The sequence below is a fragment of the Armigeres subalbatus genome, unplaced genomic scaffold (genome assembly GCF_024139115.2).
Source record: "Armigeres subalbatus isolate Guangzhou_Male unplaced genomic scaffold, GZ_Asu_2 Contig207, whole genome shotgun sequence".
NCBI classification, from domain to species: Eukaryota; Metazoa; Arthropoda; class Insecta; order Diptera; family Culicidae; genus Armigeres; species Armigeres subalbatus.
The window spans coordinates 867,826-887,624 of NW_026942913.1; the positions used below are offsets into that span (position 1 = coordinate 867,826).

The window sequence follows — 19,799 nt, forward strand, 5'->3', positions numbered from 1 at the left end:
GCAGCACAACAAGACCGAGCTGACGGCCACTGGAGGTGGGCCAAATAGCCTGCATTCTTTCAACGATCTGGAAGAAACCATAATTCGCCTCCTTTCGCTGGAGAGAGCAGTTAATCATAATGGTAATATAATAGAATATTTCATAATTTATTAACATATCTAATAATCTCTTTTCTAATAAATTTAGGGTCTGTTTTCGGTACGCAGTTGGCATCCGGTCAAGCACCCGGTTCATCTGGAATGGATGAAAACCAAAACTTAGCCGAGGTATCAACTGGCGAGCCGCAGGCTATGGAAGACGAGGAGCCTGCACGGGACAATGCAGCTCGACAAGATGAGTCAAGAGGTCAGTCGATTGGATGAGGACGTGGACGTGGACGAACAACCAAACGTAATTTCCGAAAAGCAGACTGACGATCTCTGCAAGATAAAACGCCATGTATCGGATTGCGCACGATATGCGCGTAAATCGTACGATTTGCACGAGAAGCGATTTGCGCTTGAAACAAACCGATTTGAGCTGGAAGAGGAAAAATTTCGATTCAAAAAGCAGATGATTCTGGATAAGGAGAAGAATAGAAATCAGCAGCTAGATTACCAGTTGCAGATGCTGCAATACAAAAAGCAGAAGCTCGACTTTGAGATGAGACGAAAGTCTGAGATACCTGAAGTTAGAGACGAAAGTGACGATGAGTAGATTACTTCTTGCTTTGTTATTGTTCTCCTTTTTCTGTAATAATTTAATTTAAGCAATTAGTATTTTAACGTCATTGTTTTGAAGACATAAAAATAAAAATGAGAACGCTGAAAACTTTTCATACTCACTGTAATATTTAGTACTATTCCTTACTATATTTATTCAGTTATGAACTCTCTAAAATACTAAAAAAACATTTTAATAAAGAATTTAAAAAATATACTATTTTTATTATTTAGTATTTTCTCCGATATTTTGCTCTGAACGATATTTGCTCTGAACGGCGTATTCCTATCTCGTTTCCTATCCACGTTTCCGGGCCAAGAACATTATTTACACGCTTTAAATAAATCACAGATTTCTATGACGTTGATGCAAAAACGAATTGAATTCTGATCTTTGTATCACTGGGAGTATGTATCATATCATAAATGCTGACGTGTTTTTATTTATACGTGTAGATCCAAAACCACTCCAGTTATATCTAGAATGATCATGAAAATAAACTTGATAAAACTCAATTATCCGAAGGAAAAAACGCCAGCACACTGAAAATAATATAAACATTCATACTACTGGTTTCACACATGAATCTGCACTTATTGAAAAGTATGTGGATGTAACGTGTATTTCCAGTCGCATATGTCAAAAAATGTAACGCGTGATATTATTGGAGAACAACATGAATTGAAATGCGAAACACGTTAAATTTATATGGATTGCTCTCGTTGATAAAATGAAAGGAAGCGTTTTAGGATTTAATCCTAACATAAGGCAAATCGTAGATAAACATCAATAAAACAATGCATGTAATATATTGAACGAATAATTTATTGACCAGCTTATTTTTTTCTAAACACTGACAGTTATAAACAGTATAGCTCACATGATGTAATCTAATGCAGCGAAGAAGTGGCAGCGGCAGGAGTTTGTTGGAAATTTTGAGCTGGCTGGCCAGACATACCTTTTCCGTGGCCGTCTCACTGCATTACGATAGAGGTTTTGCCGGATAAATATTTAACGTTGACTCGATGTGGCTGGTCACAAGGGATTCAAATAGATCTGATATATGGCTGAGTAGATGCTGACCTGTGAAGTAAATTATTCTTCAACATATTTTCCAAAAATACGAACGGAAGCTTAAACTTACCTTATGCTAATAGAATATATTATAACTTTGTAATGCTGTATTTAATAACTAACTAAATCATTGTTTAAACTAAACTTCAGGCAGGCGCCATGATGTTAATTTCTTAAATCGATCGTCAACTAGATCGATGTTCTAAACACGTTAATTTCGGCAGTGATAACTAGTGGTGTGGATTCAAATTCATTTCTTAAAAGTATAACGTGTATCACTAGTGAAAATTCACAGTGAAAAAACACGTTAGATTCACGTTCAAAAGAACATTATTCTAGCGTGTAGATTATTTTCAGTGCAGGAATAATGCACGAAGATTCTATGAGAAGTTAAACCATTCACGTAAGGACTCCACAAAACGCTCCAATCGAAGAATAATCGCCGCCGTATCAAACTGACTATCTACAAAACGCTCATTAGACAGGTAGTCCTCTGCAAACACACCTGGACAATGCTCGTGGAGAACCAAGGCGCACTTGAAGTCTTCGAATGGAAAGTTTTGCGAGCTATCTATGACGGGATGCAGAAGGGACGATACGCTTCATGGAGGAGGCGAATGAACCACGAGATGCATCAGCTGTTGGGAGAACCTTGGTACTAACCGCAAATATCGGAAGACTACTACGGGCCAGGCAAGTAGTCAGAATGTCGGATAATAATCCGGTGAAAATGGTTTCCGACAACGATCCCGCACAAGAAAGCGAAGTGAGCAACTAGCAAGGTGGACGGACCCTCCGTAGACTGTGTGGTTGGCGACTTACAGCCATGGACCGTGCTGAACGTAGACGACTGTTATGTACTGCAGAGGCCACTCGTGTCTTAGACTGAATAAATATAAATATTACGCCGAACAAGAAACCAACGATGGGAAGGAGCGATGCTATTCTAAAAGTAGGGGCGCTATTATAGGGATAGCGATGAGGACTCCCGTGGATGTAGAATAAATAGTCTACATCTGGCATGATATTTAAAAAAGGACTATGTTATTTTTATGAACAAAATTGTGTATGTCAATGGAGAGCTTATTTCAATCCACCAGTACAAACTAACAGATCAGAGTTCTCTTTTCCTGCAGGTAATGTTGGTTTGGATTGGTGAGTGTATTGAAATTTTTGTTTACAAAATATAGATAGACCCTTTTAACATGTTACGCCAGACATCTCCCTCAGAATATAATGATTGGACTCGAAATATGTATGGTTGAATAATTAGTTTTAATTTTATCCTTTTTTGTTTGTATTCAAGAAGCAGCAACAACAAGGCAGTTCACAAAATGTTATTCAAAATTTGTTCTCTGATTCTTACTCCCTCATTTTGATTTCCGTTAACATCACGCAAATCTAAATCTTCTCCTTCATCTGCTAATTCCGGTTCGTCGTAATCCATTTTATGTTGAATGCGGAGATTATGTAGGGCAACACAAACGTTGATAATCTGTGTGGCTTTTTCAGGTGTATAATGAAGTTGTCTTGCTCCTAATAAACACCGGAACGTATTCTTGGCCACTCCAATGGACCGTTCCACGGTGATTCGGGTTTTAGAATGTATGTCATTGAACCTAGTGTGTCGTTCGGTGGTATTGGCACCTGTACGGAAAGGTGTTATGAGAAATGGTTTCAAAGGGTAACCAGCATCACCTGTAATTATTAAATTATAGATTTAATTTCACAAACATTACATTATTTACGTTGTGCGTTACGATTAGATAGTTTTGTATCCATTTCAATATATTCAATAACTAATTTATTACCGAGTAACCAGGAGCTCCTCTCCCCGTTGTTGTACCTTTGTAATAACAGCTGATTTAATGAACTGCCGTTCCATACAAAAGAATCGTGGGAGGATCCTGGATGATTAGCATCGAGATAGCGGATCATTAAGTTATTATCACAAACCTGTAAAATTTGCAAATATTAGCATGAGAGAATGAGGTCTAAAGCATTGATTCAACTTACCAACAAAACATTCAGACTGTGAAATTCTTTCCGATTATAATACAGATGTTTATCGCGAGCCGGTGGGATGATGCTTATGTGGGTTCCATCTATGCATCCAATTACTCCTGGAAATCCAGTTTTCTGGTAGAAGGCCAGTTTAATGGCATTTGTTTCTCGATCTTCGGACGGAAACTGGATAACAGTAGGACACACTTCATTTTCAATGATGTCCAATACAATTTGCAGCACTTTTGACATTGTTGGTTGTGCCAAGCCAATATATCGGTCGTTTCCCACACCTTTCTGGTAATTACCTTCTGCAAAAAATCTCAACGATGCCGCTAACATGACCGTTGGAGAAACAGACGTGGACAATTGAACTGGGTTGATTTTTGCAGTAATGATTTCCAGAAGGTATACAAAAATATCCTTTGAAACTCTGAACAGTCGGATGAATCTGGGGGATGAGTTTCAATGTACACTTCCGATTAAGCTAACAAAGTATTTTCAAAACTTACGATTTTTCTGTTTGATCAAGCGGATTCGAGTTATCCCTGATCCGCCTACGTTCTGCTGCCAGGTTAGCATAATCCTCCTCGTCCTCACTGTCGGTTTCGAACCACAATTCTACACTCATTATTGAAAAATAATTTCCACAAAGTTGAACTTTTAATCAATATTCAAATCAAAACATCAGCTAAAGAAATGACAGCTCATGTAGCCGATGTCACTGCTTCTTTTTTTTTTTTTTTTTTTCTTTTATATCATCAACAGACTACAGTTAGCCCTAATGATGTATGTAAAAACTAATTAATACTAAAAAACGCACATAGTCAAGAAAATATAACATAGTAGCATTGTCAAGATAAAAAATTAAAACAAATAAAATGCAGCCTTATCACATACAATCAACGAAAAAATTCAGAAAATCTACGACGAAGAACATTCCGCGTCAAGTTGAAGTCGAACATGGAAGAAACTCTATTAAACGTTCTCTGGAGGCCGTAGATTGCAGTTTCTGCACCGTAGTTAGTGCGACGAAAGGGGAGCCTCAGCATCGAATTGTTCCGTAGCGGTCTTGGTTGAACGTTCATGTTCACTTGTTGTAAAATTCTTTCGCAATCTATTCTTCCTTGAAGTACATCAGCTACACATAGGGCTCTGCCCACATCCCGGCGGATACGCAGTGGCTCTAAGGCAATCAAGCGACAGCGCTCTTCGTAACTAGGAAGATGCAGCGGGTCTCTCCAGTTTAGTCTTCGAAGCGCAAACCGCAAGAAACGCCGTTGAATAGATTCAATACGTTCTACGCCGTTGTTGTAATACGGGCTCCATACTGACGAACAATACTCTAGTGTAGAGCGCACCAAAGAACAGTACAGCGATTTCAGACAATAGACGTTCGTAAAATTTTTCGCCGTTTTCATGACAAAGCCCAGGGTTCTAGACGCTTTGTCGACAACGTATGAAAGGTGGTGTGAAAATGTCAGTTTTGAGTCTAAAACCACACCCAAATCCTTCACGTGATTCACTCGTTCGAGTGTAGTTCCCAGCAAATGGTAATTGAAGATAATCGGCTCTTTTTTGCGTGAAAATGTGATAACGGAACATTTTGTCGGATTAACAACCATCCGGTTCGTAGTGCACCAATCAGCGAAAGCATTGATTTGACCTTGGAGAGTATGACAATCAGTAACCGAGCAGATACGTAGGAATATCTTGAGATCATCGGCAAATGATAATCGTGGACCCTTAACAGCGTGATGGACATCATTGAAGTACATGATAAAAATCAGCGGTCCTAAATGGCTGCCTTGTGGTATACCCGACGTTGCACGAAAGTACGTTGATCGGTTGTCGCCTAATGCGACCGTTAATTGGCGGTCAGTAAGATACGAGCGAAACCATTTCAAAAGATCCCCACCGATACCTAATCGGTCCAGTTTTGCGATCGCGATGTCATGATTCAGCTTATCGAACGCAGCAGAAAGGTCTGTGTAGATCACATCCGTTTGGGCCCGAGTGTTCATACTTTCCGTGATGTACGAGGTTAGACACAGTAAATTCGTAGTTGTGGAGCGCCCAGTTACAAAGCCATGCTGGTCTGTGTTGATGTGTTGCTTGCAGTGTGCACTGACGTAATCAATGATAACAAGTTCAAAAAGCTTCGATACGGCGCATAACGATGTAATTCCCCTGTAGTTATTAACATCGCGCTTGTTACCCTTTTTATATACAGGGAACATTTCGGCTATTTTCCAACAGGAAGGGAATACTCCGCTGGAGATTGAAAGCTGGAAAATCTTTTGAACTGGAGCCAGTAGCCATTCGATACTTCTTTTAATAAAACAGGATGGCACCCCATCAGGACCGGGCTTATAAGAACCCTTGAGTTGAGATGCGGCTTTAGTAATAAGTTCAGCACTCACGTCAATGCTAACCAGCTGTTGGTTAGCCAAGCGGACGTTCTCGGCTGCGGAGTTGATGGAGTCGGCGGACAGTAGCTCTTCTTCGAACACACTGGAAAATTTAGCCGAAAAAAGGTTGCAAATGTCCTGTTGCGTGTCAGCAGTTTCGTCATTGAGAAACATGGATGAAGGCAATCCGCTTTCCTTGCGCTGTTCATTTATGTAATTCCAGAAAGATTTCGGGTGAGTTTTTAGGCGTTGTTGGATCCTTCTTTGATAGGGCTTCAGGGCTATTCTGAACATCACATCACTGTCGCTGTCACTTCACGGAGTTCATTTTGATCACTTCACTGTACGTGACAACGATAATAGGTCTAACAAGGTGAAGTGATGTGTGTATGGAGTGCAAGTGAACGTGAAAGTGACAACGATAATAAGTACCGGTATTGTTGGTAAACTGTAATACAGACCACACACTTTGTGGGTTCCAGAATGAGCTCCTATTGCATCATTCAGCTCTGCTTCATCAGAGTACAGGAACAAAGGAATGACCAATTGTTCACCGTACATAGGCTTTATTGCTTTCCATAACGTTCCATTAACAACATTCGATATGTCGTTAGTCTGCTCTAGTTTTGTCATATTATGCATCGTTTGCTCTAACATGGATGATGTTTCAAAAAACTTTTTTAGTTGGAATTTTATTGGCGCCAGGCAACCTTTCGACACAACGTTCCCTTCTTCATCTTTATATTGAATTTCTTGAGGAACTTCTAGCATATTTAAATTTTCTAATTGGGTATTCAACCTATACTCCGTGCATATGAAATTAAAAGGATCTCGCAAATCACTTAGAAGCTCAGCGTTCATAGGATCTTCTCTAATATCTGCTATTTTGCTAATGGCATCTAGTATTGGTACAACAATGTCTTCGGTAATGTTATGTTGCAGTTCGATGGCATCTTTCCTAGTAAGATTTTTTTTGCTAAGTAAACTTATTGTAAAACTTAAAAAGAACTCTCTTAACCCACTTCTTATTTCTAATATTTCTTCTTCTTTGCATTTTAATGGCCTATCGTTATCATTATCATCTACTGTATTATCTCTCGTAGCGTGATCATCTTCAATCGCTTTACTCGATAGTACTTCTGTTACGTCGCAACTTTCAGGTTGATGAGTCGCGATAATATCAACTCCATCTTCAGGATGTTTTTGTACACAAGCGCTGCTTGTTTGAAACGGCGAAAAATGACGAGATGTTATGTGGCGTTTGAAGCGATGCACATCTTTGAAAATCGTTGTAGGTTTACATGCAGTGCACTTAAAATTCGCAATGCTGGGAACTCCATGTTCCACTTGAATATGTTGCAGTAAATTATCGACGTTGGGAAAGAAGTTGTGGCAGAGGTAACAGTCCATTACTTATCTCCTCCGTGGAGAGATTCTAAATATGCGATTAATTGAAGCAGCTGATTATTCTTGGACTTCCTTCTATATTCGATTCCGTAGAAGAACCGGGTTACGAAGCCCCAGAATGCTTCGCAACTATCTGGAAAACGATAGTCAAGCACGTGCTTCAGCTTGATGATGACATCCAAGCTACGCAAAAGAGACGGCAATTTATACTCAAACTTTCCGGTTACGACATAGAATGCTTCAATGTGTTCAATGCTGCCTATAGCATAAATGCGTGGAGTCATTTGAACTTTTGCTGTTTCGCATTCCTGTCGCAGCGCACGGAGATCTTCAATATACTCGTCGTAGGTTTGCAATAGACAACAGACGTCAAATTGTGCCTGTAGTATTGTTGGAAGCTTTCTACCACTGCTTCGTGTTGGTTTGACAACAGCTTGAAATACGTAGCATACGACCAAATCACGACTATCTGAAACGGGTACAAATATTTAATTTTCAATTCAATTTTGATTCTCAAACTACTTTTACCTTGATAATGGAAATCTGCTAGAGAGTCAAGAAGCTGTCGTGAATGGTCATCTTCAATCTCGATGTTTCGGATGTAGTTTAAGAAATGATCGGAGAACAGGTTCCATTCATTGAACAATTTCTCAGAATTTCCGAAAAGATAGTTAAAGTCTGAATCGATCTGTAAAAAAAGGGTTTTTTTTAAATGATGTAATAGTATTTTTTTTTAAACTTTATTAATGTGTGTTTTTTAATATGTAATAGTATTGATTATGTTATAATTATACAATTTCTTTCAATAACTTGTTCAGATGACGAAGTTTTTTACAACTCAACCGATCGACGTGAAAATGTGTATGCAGGGGTTTTTGACTCGTGCCGCAGCGCGAGTGCACAATCGCACGGTCCAGTTTGGTGGCGGCGCGACAATACATCGTCTCTCTCGAGAATGAGATTTCAGTGCGATCAAATGAAATCGAACCGTAGAGCGGATTAATTGTAAATACAAAAAAATGTTTGTGCGTTTTGGCGTGAAGATTTGTTGTGGTGCAAGCTCGTGTTATATTGAAGTGGGCAGTATCAAAATGCAAAATTCACTTGTGAGAAAATTGAAAGCAATCAACCTGAGTCAGGACTTAATTTTCAAAAGTAGCCCTTTTAAAGATGCTTTGAATTTTGAATATAGGATAAAGGGCCATTAGGGCAGCACCCTCCATACCCGTTCATTACTCGAACTAGATATTTGGTTTTTAGTATATGCTTTGTAATTATAGATCATCAAAACAAAACAAAACAAAAAATCAAGACATTTGGTTGGCCGAGTTATTAACGTTGCCGACGAGAATCGGGAGTGACAGGGAATGATCTGCTTATTTATGACTCACATATCAATATCAAATTTTTGCAAATGCTCTAAGGAGGCATCTTCGAGCTTGTTGTTAAGGCACTACCAAAGCACTTTTCTAATTACTACAATGATTAAGATTAAAACTATCCTAGGTGGCCGCAGTAATCCTATAAGCAGACGTTCTGAAGGGTCATATATATGATCGATTTTAGGGCATGGAGATCATTGCAATTCATGCTGCTTAAAAAATGTTCCATCACTTCGTTTTGTTCACAATATTGTTGGATTGCTCAGATGTGGTGCTGAAGCTGCAGATCGAGCCCATGATGTTAGATTATTTGTAATATTTAAGTGCCTCTACAGTACATCACGAACTTTTACCAAAACAAATCTTCGCCCTAGGAGTTTTACGGGCGCAGCTTTCTTAACGCAACCGGAACTATTTAACTTGAAACTACATATTCAAATGCTGCTGGAAGTCAGTACGGATTTATTCCCTTTCACGAATGGCTTTTGAGCTGGATTTTTAATGGACAATTACACAATATACAATTTCTAGTATCTCACATCGTAGCTCGGAAAGCAGCATTTTATCCACTATCATCCTGATTTCGCTAATGCTCATGAATAGTTGGTGTTGTTCTGAATGATTCACGAGCCAGGAATGATTAAATTTATTACTATATTTAAACAAAATTAACTTCACCGAAAACTAATGACCAGTACGTGTCATTTTGTGAACTTAATGAAAACAATTTTGAACTGTCACTCTGAAGTTCAAAAAGGGGTATTCAAATATTACGTTGCGCAATAGGAGGCACGGGTTGGTTTGATTTTTGTAATGCTACGTTTAGATCTGAATATTTAAGCAGCTATTTATACGAAATTAGGTGTTTAGACGATAATGCTATAACGTTGAATTCAATTGAATTGCCAAAATTTTAACTTATTTAACTTTCTTTTCGTTTAAGTGAGTTGAATGACGGTGCTTAGACATAGATATAATTATCAAGATGTTGGGGTCGGAGCAAATTAGTACTCATTTCATGGTTCCTGTGTACTAAGCTCTTTGGTACCCATCGGTACCCAGTAAAACTAAGCAATCCAAATTGAATTTAAATTTGTTCTAATTTTTTACCGTAGTCATGGGTATTTGTCGCATTTGTTTATTTATTATTTTGGTCGATGTCGGTGGTGTTTTAGGAACAGATTGGAGATAAATTTATGATTTGCTTCGTCATTTAATAGTTTCGCTTTCTTTTAGGTTGAATCATTGGCCATATGATATAGGGACAAAAGGACAAAGACAAAAAGTATGCCACTACAGTGATTATCTTCGAAGCTGATAAGCAACTTTCCACAGTGCATATTGAATTCTTCGTGGTTTCAAAACGAATTACAGCCAATCTATATAACAAATTAATCGATTTTAGCAGTTGATTCAATTAATGGAAATATCCAATTATGGAATATTTACCGAAGTTAAATCCAGCAGAAGCTTTTACAAGACTGGACTGAGAAAACCATGACCTGTTCGGGCGGAACTCAATTGCGGAATTCACTGATCAGGACCAACTTATTCGCTTTAATTCTTCTCGGGATGTTTTCGGGAGTGACGAGTGCTTTTCTGTTCGCAACTTGGCCACTTATTTCTGGAAATCCCACCACTGGTGAACTGATCTCGTAACGCTTCACTGATTACGTAGTTGTTTAAACTTGAAATCCTAGTCTGAAGCAATCGATGTCTAATTTGTTTTGAATCGTCGTCTCAAATGAACAACCACCTAGTTTCCGAATTGTCTTTATATATGTTCTTCGGAAATTACACACAAAAATTCTTGAAATATCATTTATAGATTTTTGAAATTGAACTTTCTTACTCCTAACTCTATTACCTATTCTTCTATGGTCTTTACGTAGACTAGTTTTATGTGGGCAACGGAGCTATTCAAACTCCACTCAGATGTGTGTACTGTGTATACATCGCTTATTAGAGGTCAACTTTTCAACTCGTGATCGGTACCACTACAGTGCATTATAGCTCAAAACCTATGGACACGTTCGATAGCTTACATTTGCTCCTACTGCCTTTATACCTCAAATAACTTGTTCAAATGTTTCCATACCTTCGGTGCATTACAGTAGCAAGTGGATTTTGCCCCAAAAATAGAACTACATAAGGCTGAGCTACTAATGAAGCGCCTCAGAATCACCCTCAGAACAGTTAGTTACAAGTAAAACTAATCTGGATTGAACAGCATACGGAAAGATCGAGGAATTTTCGAAGCCATACCAGCATTTCCCTTTGTATATTTGTTCTGGTTTTCAAGATAGGGTACTGTACAAAATTGTAAAGGAATAAACTAATCAAGGAGACAACGGAACGCACGACTTCTTGTATGTTTGGAAGAGGCTTCCTATTATTTTGAATTCCCAAATTACATACGATGACAGAGCATTTACTAGAGCAGTGATTGAAGTAAACACTATAGCTGTACGAAAAGGTTTGATAGCAACTAGATGCATATGTGCCCAAGAAAGAATCAACGAAGTTCAACCCTCTATTAACCTTGTCTCATCTAGCCACCCTATAACCAGAGACCGGCGGAGTGAAAAACTGTCGAAATGGCAACGTATGAAAATGCATGAAATCGTGAAAATAATATTGGCATCACTTGAACTTTTTGCTTGCTTCTTATGGATGCAAAAAGTAAACAAATCGATTTGGAACCGCTTTTGACGGTTCGATTGGAAACAAGATGGCGTCTTCGCCGATCTCTTATTGTAGTATTTCTAGTCTCATCCATTGCAAACCGCAAGATTTGACAGATAGCTCATACATTTTCTGTTATATCTATCCAGCTGCTTCGTTCGTCATTCCATTGCATTGCATTTTCTGCAAGCTGCTGTCATGCTATTGTTTAGCCCATCGCCAAATCGTAGCCAGGATGTCCCGACCACATTTTTTTTTTCATACTAATTTTCAATGATGACAGCGGTCTATGTCTATTGATGATGATGACACCGCGCTTGTTACAGGCTCGATTTTCTGGCTTAAGTGTTGTTTACCGTTGTTACCGTTGAGACATTTGATTCCTAGCCGTATTGTACAAATAAAAATCGATTTTAATCGGTCACAAAAAGTTTAATAGATTATGTATACAGGAAAAGAAGTTGTTGAACCTAAAAATGAAAAGACAACATATTATTTGCATGCGCACTTCAGAACTGATGTAGAAATAGTAAAATTAAAATAGAAACAATTTCAATTGTTTTTAAAGACGCGCATATACTGCCGATACTCTGCCAAATAGCAAAACAGATTGCCATATGTATAATAGTATACTGCCACAAATAGAAGGAGGTGTGAGTTTAACGTAGTACAAAAAACTACTAGGGTCGCAGAAAGTAAGATTTGCTTCACGTCTTTTCCTCCAATTTTTCTCTTTAACCGAAACTTTTCCTATTGCAAGGAGCAGAAGTTTGTTTGTAAAGTGTACTGAAACTTGTTTAACACTTAAAGAGTTAAAGATTCGCTACACGTAATTCGATTTGGTATCGAATGAACGAGTCCGGTAGGGACACAAACATTAATTTCCCTCTAGTAACCTTCTAACCTCATTTTTGTACCCACCAACTAATCACGTTGTTAGCATTCAACAGTGTTATCTGCAAGGTTAACTGCCTAATGAGAGTCAGAAGAAGCTTCTATCCGTTAGCATTAGCCTGAATCTACAGAGCCACTCAAATCATCTGACAATTGCATCGCGGCCCTCTTGACCCGAGAGTCCGGAGTATCATCAAGTACCGGAAAAGGCGCCCTGCAATATCCGCTGTTTGGAATCAACATCTACCGTGACATATCTTGGAACCAAATACGTTTCGGCGTCAGCTCCAATACACACACGTTATAAAACGACAAGTCTAATAAATATTGAAAATCTCAATCGCAATCACAAATTAGACTGGGACGCTTTCTTCTGGTGAGTTCGGATGGCTTGGCTTATTCCACGCGGTCAATCGTTGTCGACAACCTGGTCGTAAATTGAAGAGCGTTATCCCTCATTGACTTATACTTCTCCGTGACGTCTCAGGCGGTCAACATAGTTGAACTATGAACCTCCCAGGTAACCAAAAGTTCCAAGAGTACGTTTTTCGCTTAAGGTCACTCCTGACGGAATCCAAGATTAAAAGTGCTCGCGTATTCGGGGGCACACCACTCGATACGGAAGCAACGCACAACTGTCATTTTTATTATTTAACGCATGCTGCGACGCAGCAAAGCTAAATTAACAAAAATAACAGTTGTGCGCCGCCTCTGAATCGAGTGGTGTGCCCCCGAAAACGCGAGCACTTTTAATCTTGGATTCCGTCAGGAGTGACCTTAATCAGTTTCACTGAGCTGCTTAAGCGAAAAACGTATTTTTAAAGAAACTTTAGGTTACTTGGGTAGGGCGGTTGTATAACAGCATTGCCTTTGTAAGGACTCCATAAAGTTTATTATGGGAAGGTAAGAAGGAAGTGTGTGCCATTGAATTGATCACGATCTTAGTCTCGCGCACATTAAGAGCCGGCAAACTTGAATTTCCTTCCCATTTTATTCAACAAAGGCTCTCTTTTTGTTCGTTTGAAGCTTCCAAGTTTTCGTCTAGAGAAAAATAAATATTTGGAGAGTTAATGTCCACCTGCAAGACTGTAAATTAAATTAATGAATAGATTCACACAATGATCAATTTTAAAGATATGTATCAATAAATAAATCCGGCAACGATTTGCAGGCATCGTCTTGATTTTTTTTGTTTTGGCCGATTGTTAATTGAAAAAAACAACCCATGAGACAACCATGGTAACTGTACTAAAACCGATTTGAAAGGGACTTTCAATAAATTACGTACACTGGCAGAAATAAAATTAGGATTTTCATAACTATTGCCTTATGAAACCGCATGAGTTCATTAGAAATCGATTTCATAAGGCCCCTACGAAATTGTTATGTTTAAGTATGAATTTCATAATATACCTTATGAAATTCATTGGTCAATATTGTGTAAAAACTTAAAAGAGCTTATGAAATTATCTTGTGGTTTTGGTCGTGTTCATTTTCTTCTTTCAAATAACTGTCACATTGTTGTTCATTTGTCGTTGATTTTATTCAAGTTTTCTCCGTGATTTTATAGTGATAAATCGGGTTGAAAAAGAAATCTTAAATTCCGTATGTTGGAAACGGGTGGTGAGTGATGTAATGGAAGAACTGCATGGAATTCCAGCAAAGCTCACAGCAGGAACTGCCAATATAAACCATCTGGTGCACATCCTCTATCGTGACCCGAATGACTTCCTCTTCAATTAGTATGGCGGAAATTGGATTAGGTTCGTAACGCCATGGCCCTAGCGGCGACGGTACCGGTTATATCCGTTATACCAGTGAACAATCTCGCCCGAATCAGTGGAAGTTGCCAACCGACAAAGATTTGGAACACGATCTGGTTTCTCTTGTACAACTATAACAACAGCCAAATCCACACTTTCCACTATTAGATCATGTGGTTTACAATGAGATAAGTGAGTATTCTCGCAGTTATTACCTGATGTTATCTAACTACATATAATGCAAATAACAAATTCCCATCATTATCATATTCATAGTAGGTACTTGGTACACCGGTAGTGGAGGATGGAGAGAGATGGCCAGCTTCCTAGACCCATGCTGCACGTATAGATTGACCTGGTAATCAAGATACATCTGCCTGTGAAATACGAATATGAGACATATTTTCAGACTACTAATGAAGAATTGTCACACCAATATCTCAGCCGTCTATGACCCGATTTGAACTCTTTTGGGCTTAAACAGAAGCTGTGATATTGCCATTTAAGGCGGCAAATCAAATCTGCAGTCTTTTTGTATTTTTTAAAAATTGTTAAATTTCCAGAAATATCCCTTTTTACCCTTCTTACATCCTAAGAAGGGTATAAAGATCGCTTGAAAAACCGACTTTTTATCCGAGGCTCGGAGACCGAAGTCGTATATACCAATCAACTCAGCTCGACGAACTGAGCATATGTATGTATGTGTGTGTGTGTGCGTGTGTGCGTGTGTGCGTATGTGTGTGCGTTACAAAAATCTCACACCAAGATCTCAGCCGTCCGTGGACCGATTTACACGATTTTAACACTAAACGAAAGCTATGACTTTGTCATTGTACGAGTTCAATTTTTTTTGCAATCGGACATTTGGTTCCAGAGATATGTGAGAAATACGAACATGAAGTGCATTTGTCTCTGAGTTTGGACCTGGAAAACGATGAAAGGTTCGTATGCTATTTAGTAAACAAATTGAAAATAATAATTCGTTATATTTCTTTAGGGTACTCAAATCGAGGAACCTGGACGTACATTGTTTTGGCAAAGGATTCAAACTTGTTTGCCAAAAGCAGCAAGCCAATCTCAACCGATTCGATCAGCTGGTGCTTGTTTATTTGGAGCTTCAATCCGAGTATCAACAATTGCTCGAGTTTGATTTTTAAGCTTGGTGGTAATCAAAATACTTGGTCCCATTCCGGAGGCTCCGATTGATGCAGAATTGGTTTGGCCAGCGGCACTGGTGGTGGCAAAACTTATCGTGCTCAAAAGTAGCGCACTAGTGGTTCTGACCAGTCAAATGTTCGTTCAACAGGTAAGCAATCAGTCTTGAGAGTAATTTTGAAATCATATAACAAGCTTCATTTCAAAAGGCTAGTATCCTAGGCTTATGAGCCCCGCACATAGGATAGAATTGCGTTGTGTTTGACACATTTCCCATGGGAAAATTGTCAAACGCAACGCAAACGTATCCTATGCGCGGGGCTCTTTAGGGTGAAGCCAGAGTAGACGCGACAGTTCATTGATAATTATTGTTGTTCTTTACCGTGAGTCGCGTCGCGTCGCATCGCACGCCGCGTTTACTCTGGCGGGCACCTTATGGCTGCGACAAGCGTGCAAAGACAGTATAGAAATAGTTATAGAATCATGCAACCGTTTTCAGTACTTGAATGTATGGCCAAATGATCCTAATTTCATTATGATTATTTTTATTTTATTTATTTTATTCCAAACGGTCTTTATGCCAAAACATTGGTGTACCAACTCGTCTTGTGATAAAGTCCACTAACGTACTATCTATTCCTTACGAGGCGAACCGGTCCAGGGCCGAAAACCTCATTAATAAAGATATTAGTAGTAGCACAGAGAACAGACGTTGAAGCTGCACTCGCCATGTTGTGATAACTTTTTACTGTTCATTTTGAATTAACTTTGGAATGTCGCCGTTTTCCCGTGCATAATTAGCGCTAGCGTCATAAAAAAATGCCACTGTGCGCTAGTGTCGTTATGCATGTAAGAGCATACCAGCGCCATCGTGTTGTCAAAATGAGATTGTGAGTTGCAATGTCGACGTCGATGGCGTTGAGGTTCGGTGTATTTGTTTACACATGTTTTGCAAGAAATTTTGTTCGAGCCTCCATGTCTGTTCTCTGTGGTAGTAGTACTATCTATTCGTTTTAGCTTTACGGGGCTTGCATGGTTTGAATAATTTATGTAATATAAGTACAAGGTGCATGGGGTACAACAAATCTGCAATTTGGCCAGTGTCGTACGTTTTACAACAATGCGATTATATGCTAACAATGAAGTGAATAGAGACAATATATCTTATAACGCATATGTAATTTTGACTGTATGGTATGTCGTTTTTCATTATGCGGGGTCTGTCTGTCTGGGTAAGGAAAAGTTACTCACGAGGTCACTAATTTTTGGGCAATTGACCTCAACCTATTTACTCACAATAAGATGCACCTATTCGGCATCGACGGGGGTCCTTACAATGTGTATAAATGAATGCTGCTATAGCATTATAATAGGATCTACCCTCGGATCTACCCTACTATCCAACTATCAGTACTCTTCTTGACTTTTATGCAATCGAGAAACGCATTATTACCGCTAGATGGATGATTCAAGATTTGTTTATATTTCAGATGCTAGTGTACCAGTGTGCCGATGTACCAATACCGACGTCCTAGTGGGAAACATTTTCGTGTAATATTATAAAAAAAATAGACAATGGTTTCAATTATTTAATTATTTATCTGTAATAAAAATGTCTAAAGTATATTAAAACTATAATTATTTACTAAAAACCATATATTTTAATCCGATGAATCATGTATAAAAATATATTGATATCGTAAGAATTTCATAAAATTAACTTATGGAATTTCATAAGGTTGCTTTATGGAATTAGTAAGGTAAACATAAGATAAACATATATGTTGATTATGAACCTGGTTCATCCAAAGTTCATTCTGGTTCATAAGGCTACCTTATGTTTTTCAAAGTGATTCCTTGTGGCTAATTTTCATAAGGGAAACTTATAAACATCGGAAGGTTATTTACGTGAGTGTACTGCCTACTGATGACATTTCTGGGGACCGTGGGTCGTTCATAGTCTATGAAACTGGAACCATTAAAAATCGCCAGTTTCACATTGATTGTTGGTTTAGATGTTCAATTCGAGTGACTTGTTCAATTCTCCTGCCTTGTTTAAGCTTGACATAAATTTGAATTCTAATCAATTGTCTTCCCTTGGCTAATCTAAACGTAACATCACATATGGGAGGATCTATCCTTACTAGAAAGTGGGTGGCGGTAGAAAACTGACAACGATACGTATTTTGGGAATGCATTTTGTGCGATGGTATACGAATACCACAGGTCAGTAACAATAGTGTTACTAAATGTAACATCTATGTACTATAAAACAGAAATAAATGACAGACAGCTATCAGTGGAATATGTTTCAACATATGAATGTTGCAAAGTATTCATCGTTTAGTCAGATTTTATATCCTTACCAACAGATATCCAGTTTCATCGAGGATTCTAGGCCATTCAGATAGTACATCTGCCTTTTCAATATCAGCTTCATTGATAATTGAACGCAAACGCAATGACACTGATTGTTTCCACTTAATCTGAACGTCCTCAGCCGGAGCGAAGTTATTGCGAAGCCAGTTCTTCAGTACTGTTTGCTTTGTGATGTCTACAAATAGGAAAATGTTAAATGTTAGTGTGTTATAATGTTTGTTAATGATACAATACAGCAGTGATTTACTGGTTGGGTCATGGCTAACATTAAATCACTTCGCTAGTAGAGCCATGACACTAAAAGCTTGTCAAAATTCAGGCTTAGCGTACTTGCGCTGGGATTAACTTTAATAAATATAGTTTGTAGGCTACAAATCATGTACTTAATTAACTAGCATGGTCTCATTGAATTCAAATGATGACGGTGTCAATCGGCGAACAAAATTCCTCCGTAAACCAATCAGTTAATCAAGGTACATCAAATATAATTTTATCTATGGATATTTTATATAGATCAATATATACATTAACTTTCTTACCGTCTTCAGAAAGATGCAGTGCAGCATACTTTGCTTCTTGAAAATTGCTTTCCGTTTCCTTAGGAACCTTAACCAATCTTTTCTTATTCCGATTGTAAAAGCGATCGTAGATTAATCCGGATGGGTGTTTTTTATCAGCTTTGGCGTCCCGGGGATTATAGTAGATCACCTGTTAAGATAAAAACTTCAAATTCAACTGAATTATATGCAACTATTATAGAAACTTACCGCTAGCTCTGTTGTAAAACGCGCAGCTATTAGTTGAGCAAATTTGGCCATGTCAGGTAACGGAAAATACAGCTCGTTGGCGATGTAATAATCGACAATCGTGTGAGCCAAATATTTTCTATGGGTAGCATCGAGGCACTGGTGATTATGGAAATGTTTTACAACAATTTTACCTTTCTCATTGCGACTGAGAATGTCATTGAACAATTCCGTTGTTACTGTAGTCGGCAATAGACGATGTTTCAGTTGGTTTGATTGTGATAGCAATGTTCTTGGGACTTCCACTGTGTTTACCTCCGGCGAATTTTGTTGTGCGCTTGATGTGCTTGCTGTTTGGTATAAAACGCTGTCTTGCCACAAAACCAACTTTTGTCGAAGGGCACACTTATGCCCGGTCCATTTGGCCACTGAAAAAACGTCGTCCAACGACCTATCGTCCATTCCTTTCAGGTACTCAACTGAGAATCCATGTTCTGTAGACGGATTATGAAATTTTTAATCATATTTATCTAATAAAAACTTGATATTTACTTACGGATGAGAATGGCGTAGATTGATGGGCTCAAATTCCATTTTGTAATTAGTTCCTGCAATTTCGGGTCATGGTTTTCCTCTGTGAGCGATTCAGAAGTTTTCAGTGTGAAATTTATCATTTAGAAATATTCATATCCAAGAAATGCTTACCTTCATCAATATCCGGATTATCGGTATCGCCCATCAGTATATTCACTGTTTCTATTTTTAAAAGATCACTCATTTTAATTTTTTTATCAGGAGCATTAATCGAGACAAGTGCGAAGAAAATCTTTTTCACTTTGAATCAAAGAAAATGGCGTTCAGTCAACTTTTAGCACAGACAATTACCATGTTTTTGGTAAAGCTGAACAGAATACACTTTCAGCTGAAAATCGTCGGTTCAATACGCTTGACTTAAGGTTGGTATCGTGTTCAAAAGAAATTCCTTTTTCTATCCCAATACCATGTTAAATTCCGTTTACTGAATCGGAAAAGTAAAAAGTTGAAAAGAAATTTCTTCAACAGTATCCACCTGAAAAGAACAAAAATCAAAAAGGGAATTTGTAAGGTTCCCACGCAAACTAATGGGAGCTGTCACTTTACTTTCAGAAAAATAGTCTGCTCGATTATTCCGCAAGTAAAAGTGACATTTTGCTCCT

General features: G+C 38.3%; 2 protein-coding genes and 1 long non-coding RNA gene across 4 annotated transcripts; 1 reads left to right on the forward strand and 2 right to left on the reverse strand.

The window, feature by feature from the left end:
- Positions 1–3,033: 3,033 nt before the first annotated feature.
- LOC134203702 (putative nuclease HARBI1) lies at positions 3,034–4,476 on the reverse strand. Of its 2 annotated transcripts, none has more exons than XM_062678564.1 (4): positions 4,294–4,476; positions 3,794–4,232; positions 3,589–3,733; positions 3,034–3,475 (listed from the first exon to the last, which is right to left on the reverse strand). In XM_062678564.1, the coding sequence occupies exons 1-4, from the start codon at positions 4,410–4,412 to the stop codon at positions 3,105–3,107; spliced, it is 1,074 nt and encodes a 357-aa protein (XP_062534548.1). In that variant the 5' UTR covers positions 4,413–4,476; the 3' UTR covers positions 3,034–3,104. The 2 variants fall into 2 exon arrangements, with proteins under 2 accessions (XP_062534548.1, XP_062534547.1); XM_062678563.1 differs by having other exon boundaries at positions 3,538–3,733.
- Positions 4,477–7,342: 2,866 nt separating this feature from the next.
- Positions 7,343–19,381, reverse strand: LOC134203711 (uncharacterized). The gene is made up of 7 exons (XM_062678574.1): positions 19,330–19,381; positions 19,160–19,261; positions 18,625–19,097; positions 18,397–18,565; positions 17,845–18,032; positions 8,128–8,287; positions 7,343–8,068 (listed from the first exon to the last, which is right to left on the reverse strand). Exons 1-7 carry the CDS (start codon positions 19,379–19,381, stop codon positions 7,602–7,604), a joined length of 1,611 nt encoding a protein of 536 aa, XP_062534558.1. The 3' UTR covers positions 7,343–7,601.
- Positions 15,232–17,098, forward strand: LOC134203698 (uncharacterized). The gene is made up of 3 exons (XR_009977678.1): positions 15,232–15,264; positions 15,321–15,629; positions 16,969–17,098. It is a non-coding gene; the product is annotated as an uncharacterized LOC134203698 (long non-coding RNA).
- Positions 19,382–19,799: the final 418 nt, after the last annotated feature.